General features: G+C 35.3%; 1 protein-coding gene across 1 annotated transcript; it reads left to right on the forward strand.

The window, feature by feature from the left end:
- The first annotated feature begins 1,402 nt into the window (after window positions 1-1,402).
- On the forward strand, window positions 1,403-4,998 carry LOC120170403. The gene is made up of 2 exons (XM_039178341.1): window positions 1,403-1,527; window positions 1,972-4,998. Exon 2 carries the CDS (start codon window positions 2,120-2,122, stop codon window positions 4,529-4,531), a length of 2,412 nt encoding a protein of 803 aa, XP_039034272.1. The 5' UTR covers window positions 1,403-1,527; window positions 1,972-2,119; the 3' UTR covers window positions 4,532-4,998.
- The last annotated feature ends 2,651 nt before the right edge of the window (window positions 4,999-7,649 follow it).

Here is a 7,649-nt window from a genome sequence, read left to right on the forward strand (position 1 = left end):
TCAAGAAAAAATAACAATTACTTTATTAACGAGGTCATTGGAGTTTGTGCCTAATTATTTATTGTGTGTGAGTAATTAAATATATATAATAATAATAATAATAATAATAATAAATGTATCTAATAAGTTACATTAAGTAACAAAAATATAAAATTATTTTTTTGTCAAATTTTATATTCGAATCTAGAAATCTAATGATTCAATCCTTTAATTTCTATATTTAATTTTTTTTAATTGAATATAATCATTATTTTATATATCTAAAATTTTAAATTTTTAAATTTTTAGGAGATATATGAATTTACACTCCTTTAGTACAAAGTACAAAAACTCGACTGCGCATCATCTGGCTCATTCTTATATCCGTGGTCGGGCTACTTTTTAATTATTTCAACCATCTGTCCCCTTGTATTTATGGGGTTGTAAATGATCATCCAGTTCAGTTGGTAGAGCACAAGGTTTTTAATTTTGAGGTCGTGGGATCGAGTCCCACGAAGGGCATTTCATAATTCGGAGGTCTCTTACGGAAGTTGCTCTCAACCTGATGTTGGGGGTAACCTACTATCTTACCTCCTCCTTACCCCATACATATGAGAAAAAAAAAGTCATTATGGTAATAAAATGGCCCTTTTCTCAAAAGCATATTTAACCGGAGTTTTGAATTTTTAATACAAAATTTAACCGGAATAATATTACGAATTGTCATAACATCAATATACTTGGATAAAGACTAAAGATAAAAAAATATCATTAAAACATTTATATATTTCAATAATTTTATACGTCTCTAAAATTTGAATATAGTTTTTATTTAAGTATCATAAAATTAAATATTATTTAATAATTTTAATTTCAGATAAAATTGAGTAAGTATATTTGACAAATTAACTAAACTATTCATATTTATTCTCTTAGAACATGAATTCTAGATTTATTTAGAGTATTTCCTTTTCTTTAAATTCAGATTAAGTTGATATCATTTGATTGAGTCCAATTAAACTTAGTACTATAAATAAATGTAATTATAAATTAAATAATAATGAGGTAAAATGACCATATTATCCCCCAAAAGGGTACTTGTCAATGTTTTGGTATTTGGCAAAGTTGTAAACACAGTTGGCGAGTTAAAACCTAACCATGGTTAAGATTCTCAATAAATTATAACATTGCAAGCAAAGTAATAAACCCCAATCGACGGGTTAAAAGTTAACCATGGTTATTATTTCAAACCAATTGTTAAAATGAAAAAATAGTTAGGGCTAACAGGAAAAAATTGCAAAAACAAACACAAAGAAAAGACACATACCCCTAAATCTCTATTTCTTAAAAAGAAAAATAAGAGTTTTCTTATGGGTTTTGGTTATTAGGGAAGGGACTATCCTACAGGTCCGGATTTTGGGATTTTTTTTTATAAAATTGAGAAAATAGTGGAATAAAAGGAAACGACAATTGGCGATGGAGGTATGTCCGTGGTGTCTGTCTGATACAAAAGAACTTTCAATCTACTGGCACTGTTATTATTGTAAGGTATAAATTTCACTATCTTCTTCATAAGTTAATCACTTTAAGTAGTAAAATTTTTTGGGTCTTGATTGATGAATCGTGATGCCCATTTGTTTGGTTTGAATATATATATATATATATATATATATATATATATATATATATATATTGTTTGCATAGGCTGAGTTAGAAGCTTGATTAGAACGCAGATCCATGGATATTGCTTTCGTGTTTATTGTGATTAGTTTGATTCTTAAAACGTTTCTTTATTCGCACTCGGTGTATCATTGTCTACTATAATCGCTGGATAATTCATGTAGGAGAAAGTTCTTATGTTTTTGCATTTGACCCTGTTGTTACTTTGCATTTTAAATGTTCGATGAATTACTTGGCTGTGTATTGTTTGCACTTTCATTTGCTTTCCCCTTTTTTCTGAAAAAATCCCCCTTTTTTAATGTCTTTCTGCAGTGTGTTTTCCGTTGAGCTTTGGACTCTTTCGTTTTTTTGAAGGACGATAAAAATCAGACGTTGAGGTTGACAAGTGTGGGGTGACTGAGATATTTAAGATTTCTCTGCTGGCGGCTCTTTTATCGGAGAGCGACACTGGGAAAGGGGAATGGAGTGCAATAAGGATGAGGCCACTAGAGCCAGAGAGCTTGCTGAGAAGAAATTCACTGCAAAGGATATTAAGGGGGCAAAGAAATTCGCTTTGAAAGCCCAGAATTTGTATCCTGATCTTGAGGGTATTCCCCAAATGATAGCCACTCTAGATGTTTATATTTCGGCGGAGAACAAAATCAATGGGGAAGCTGATTGGTATGGTATACTCGGTGTGAATCCACTAGCTGATGATGAAGCAATGAGGAAACAATATAGAAAGCTGGCTCTAATGCTGCACCCCGACAAAAACAAGTCTATAGGAGCTGAAGGGGCATTTAAACTTATTTCAGAGGCTTGGAGTTCGTTGTCTGATAAGGCTAGGAGAGTAGCATATGACAAGAGGAGGGGTGGGAAAGTAACTCAAACAGGTCCAGCACCTTGTGGGAATTCAAAGACTTCAAAAGCGGCAAATGGTTTTTACAATGCCACCAAAACAAACACTTCAAGTGTGAAAACTTCCAAGAGTAGTAACCCTCATGGAGGTCGGTCTTCAACCCCTTCTGGTCGGTCGTCAAATACCGCTGGTCAATCGTCAAACCCTGCATCTTTCCATAAGGCAAAACCAAATACCTTCTGGACTATCTGTCATCGATGCAAGATGCATTATGAGTATCTGAGAGTGTATCTTAATCATAACCTTTTGTGCCCCAACTGCCATGAGCCTTTTTTGGCTGTAGAAACTGCTCCCCCAACTACATCTACTCCGGCCCCTTGGACATTCTCACAGCAGCGGCAGAATTCAAATAGTCAAGCGGGTAACAAAAACTCAAGTAATATGGGAAGAAACCATTCCTCCTCTTATAATGCTGCGGGATTCACTACTCACGATTCATCTGATCAAAGCAACTTCCAATGGGGTCCTTTTTCTAGGACCGGTGGTACTTCAACTGCAGCTCAAGCTGCAAGTGTGGTTCAGCAGGCATATGAGAAAGTGAGGAGAGAGCGGGAGGAAGCACAGGCAGCAATCAAAAGGGAAGAGGCCATGCGGAAAAGGCATCATGGCACCAAAAGGGCAGGCAGTGCTTCAAGTGGATATACTAATGCTGCAAAGAGAAGGAGAGGCATGGAAGATGGTAGTGCTGGTGCTCATGGAACTAATATTAGCAATCAAATGCGTGTAGGAAATGGTGGTCCAGCTAATATATCAGGTTCTAAGCTAGGCAGTTTAGAAACGGGGATTAATGGAACCAATAAGTACAAGAATACAAGATATATGTCCCAGGTAGAAACTCAAAGTATGTTGAGATATAAGGCTAAGAGAGAAATTCAAAAGAAACTGAATGAATGGAATTCATCTCCGGCAGATAAGACTACAACCAAAGATGTTAGAGGCAATGAAAATGCTAATGAGAAACAGACCAAATCTTTGGTAAACAATGATGCATGGAATCAGAAAAAGGGTGAAGGGTTTGTTGATGAAATCAATGGGGATCTTTTTCTCAAGCCCTTTCCTGGCAGATCTGGTGTTGGTTTAGATGCAGAAACCTTAGAAGCAATGTCCATAAATGTCCCGGATCCAGATTTTAATGATTTTGACAAGGATCGAACCGAAAGATCTTTTGAAGATAACCAGGTATGGGCTGCATATGATGACGATGATGGGATGCCTCGATATTATGCTATGATCCATAGTGTTATTTCTCAAGATCCATTCAAGATTAGGATCAGCTGGCTTAGTTCAAAAACTAACAGTGAATTCAGTCCACTTGACTGGGTAGGTTCTGGTTTCTCAAAAACATGTGGGGAGTTTAGAATAGGTAAGCATGAGATTAACAGCTCACTTAATTCTTTTTCACACAAAGTTAGATGGACTAAGGGGATGCGTGGAGTCATTTGTATATATCCAAGAAAGGGTGATGTTTGGGCTATCTATAGGAACTGGTCTCCTGACTGGAATGAATTAACAACCAATGATGTAATACACAAGTATGATATGGTAGAAGTACTTGATGACTACAACGAAGAACTAGGTGTCACGGTTACTCCCCTTGTTAAGGTTGCTGGTTTCAAGACAGTCTTTCACCGACATCTCGATCACAGAGAAATCAGGAGGATTCCTAGAGAAGAGATGTTTTGTTTCTCTCATCAAGTTCCTTCATACTTGCTTACTGGTCAAGAAGCTCCCAATGCTCCAAAGGGTTGCCGGGAGCTAGACCCAGCTGCTACACCAGTGGAACTACTTCAGGTAATCATGGATGTTAAGGATGAAGAGATTCTGGAAACTGGTAAGACAATTAATGAAGAAAATGTTGTGGGTGTCAAAAAGGCTAATGATGAAGGGATGATTAACTGTAATAAATCAAAGAAAGAGGACAGTGGTTCTAAAGCTGCTGAAGAAGAAGTTTTAGCCAATGTTGGAGATACTTAAGAAGATGACTATATGATGGAGCTATTCTTTGATATGGACTGATTATATGGACTGGCAGTATAACTGTGTGGAATGGATGTCACGGATTGGTCGTAGAATGTTGTACTACGTGGGGCTTTTACCTTGCAATGATAATACAAGTTGATGAAATTCAACAAACAATTGAACACAGTTTTGGGGGCTTCCTGCGGTTCATCGTGAAAGCTCATTTTGGTGCTAGTTCTACTAAATGGAACTTCTTCGGTTTTCGAAAGCAAAAAGCTACAGATGCTGTTCGATGCCATTTCATTCTTGAGACCCTTTTTCTCTATCACAACTCATCAACATGCAGGCGGTCGGCACACCTACTATTTCAATTTTAGTGTTTTTCCTTTTACTCAGTTCTCTCACCTTTAGCCATTTAACAGTCGTGGATTCATGGTTTTTCATGCGTGGCCGTAGAGTTGTATCGTTAGCTGAGATTAGTAAATAACAGTGCAGATTGTGAGTTGATACAGTTAATGCTTAAATCGTATTTGTAATGATGATTTACTTCTTCACAGTCCGTCTTTGTTTTCAATCTTAGGCTTTGGATTTTGTGTAATGTTGAGGGGACCCGACTCCTGTGAGTTTTATGTTAGGCAGTCGATAACCCTAAATTGGTTTGATATTATGTTCTCATTTTTTATTAAGTAGAAATATATTATACTTTTTAAGAAAAACGTCGAGGCTTGAATTCACATAAGATCGTACAATATGAACATCTTTGATCGTTAAACTAATTAATGAATCTCTGTCAGTGTTGAATCATTCCAAATTTTTGATTAGTCTTTACAGTATCATCTGTCAGTAGGTCGTAGAATCTCATAATTGATCAAAAGTATTACTTATTTGTCAATCGATCATTGTAGAGTTTAATTGTATGCAATTTTATCTTTTGAACACTTTATTATCTCTCTTACTCTAATTATTACAATTGATTAATCGTATGCAATTTGTGATCCATCGATCATTGTAGAGTTTAGGTTAGAGAAGGAAAAAAGTAAAAATAAATAAATAAAGTTTGCAATTTTATATTGCATAAACCCTAATTGTTACAAATGATTAATTGCAGAACTTGATTCTTAAAATTTTAAATATGTAAATTTTTTAATGAATAAATTATTATACATCAGATTATTATTTAAGATTTGGTGAAATATTATTTTTATTGTTATTATATATTACTTAAATAATGTGTAAGCCACGCAAATGGTCACTAATGTTTGAGTAAGTTTTCGTTTTCACCACTGATGTTATTAAATTCACAAAGCGATCACTAACATTGTCGTTTGTTACAAATTGGTCACTCGACATTAACAACGGCTGATTTGACACTGTTTGACTATTATTTTGACCTACCGTTCTCTTCCATTTCCACTCTCTCACCTCCCTACTTTTTTTTAGTTCAAAGTAAATTACCCTATAATTGGGTAGATGCTTAAGTTTTTGGCTTCCAAACTTAAATCGGTTAAATTGGGTTAAACCAGTTGAGTCAGTCTTGTTTGGTTTCTTAATCATTTTTTATTATGCTCCCCCTTCTGAGCACAGAATTCTGTTTTAGATTCCTGGATTTGTCATATATTAGTTCAGGATCAGTTCAAAAAACTAATACATATGCTTGCTTGCAGATATGATTCCTCAAAAACTTTTTCTCAAAATGTTGAGTTGACAAACCCCATTATCTCTCGTTTTGATGTCCTATGCGTTGTTAAGGTTACTCCCCTATTTGCTTAATGTTTAGTTTTCATTGTAATGCTTTATTATCATATCTTAATTGGATTAAAAAAAATACACTTGATTTAAAATGCAGGATGTTGTTGACTCTGTAACAGATGAAATGCTTGCACAATTTGTAGTTGACAGTCACTTCAGGTCACAACCTAAGAGTGCTAATATGGATGACAGAGCCTCCAGTGAATCTCAAGAAGAGACTAGAGCCTATGCTGGACTAGCTGATTCAAAGGTTCGTAGTGGTTGTTCTATTACTCTGACTAACTGCTATTACTTTTCAGATCTTGCCCTTTAAATAATCTTATGGATTTTTATGTTTTGCATCGAAGGTTCTTTCTCAAGAATTGCTAAGGAAATATTTAACCTATGCCAAGTTGAATGTATTCCCAAGATTCCATGAAAAAGGATATGGCCAAGCTTACTGAAGTTTATGCTCATCTGCGAAAAGAATCTTCTATAAGATAGTTTTTAAAGTGATTTTAATTGATTCTTCAATGCTTTCTTAATTGTCTGTGTAGCGTGGACAAGGAGTCCCTATAGCGGTGAGGCATATAGAATCAATGATCAAGATGTCTGAAGCTCATGCCAGAATGCACCTTAGGCAACATGTCACAGAAGAAGATGTGGACATGGCTATACGGGTCGTTCTGGAGTCATTCGTTTCAACATAGAAGTTTGGGGTACAAAAAGCCCTACGAAAGCTATAATAATAGCTTCACTTCCTCTTGCAAAAGCTTTCTCCATGTGGTGCAAATACCAGTTGAAGCAGGCATAGTATTAATTTTATGAACTAAAATTGTTGCATAAAGAGCAGTTTTTGAATGAAGGGAAGAAGTTGAGTAGTTGGGGAGCTTTGCCCGAGACAAAGAGAGCTATGGGATAGGCGGCTTTTTTGTTTTCCTTCTGGTAACATAACGTGGAGATAAAGATTGAAGAAGAAAGACAAACGAAAATGGAGAGTTTTGAGTAAAAAAAAAGTATGGAGGTGAGAGAGCGGAGATGGAAAAAGAAGGATAGGTCAAAATAATGGTCAAACGGTGTCATCAACAGTTAACATGTTATGTCTGGTTTTTCATTACCCACAAGAATATCTGTTAATGTTGAATGATCAATTTATAACAAACGATAACGTTAGCGATTGATTTGTGACTTTTGATATATCAATAGTAAAAAAAAACTAACTCAAACATTAGTGACCATTATCGTAGTTTACCCTTAAATAATTTGATTGTGATTTTTTAATATATGATGTTCCACTCGTAAATTTACTAATAATTGAATGGCCCTCTTCCAGATTATCAGAACGGCGACCGGTGGAGGCATGGCATAAGTCTGCTCAAACAAATGTTAAGAAATTGCAGAAACT

This window comes from Hibiscus syriacus, unplaced genomic scaffold (assembly GCF_006381635.1).
Source record: "Hibiscus syriacus cultivar Baekdansim isolate YM2019G1 unplaced genomic scaffold, ASM638163v2 tig00003041_pilon, whole genome shotgun sequence".
NCBI lineage: Eukaryota > Viridiplantae > Streptophyta > Magnoliopsida > Malvales > Malvaceae > Hibiscus > Hibiscus syriacus.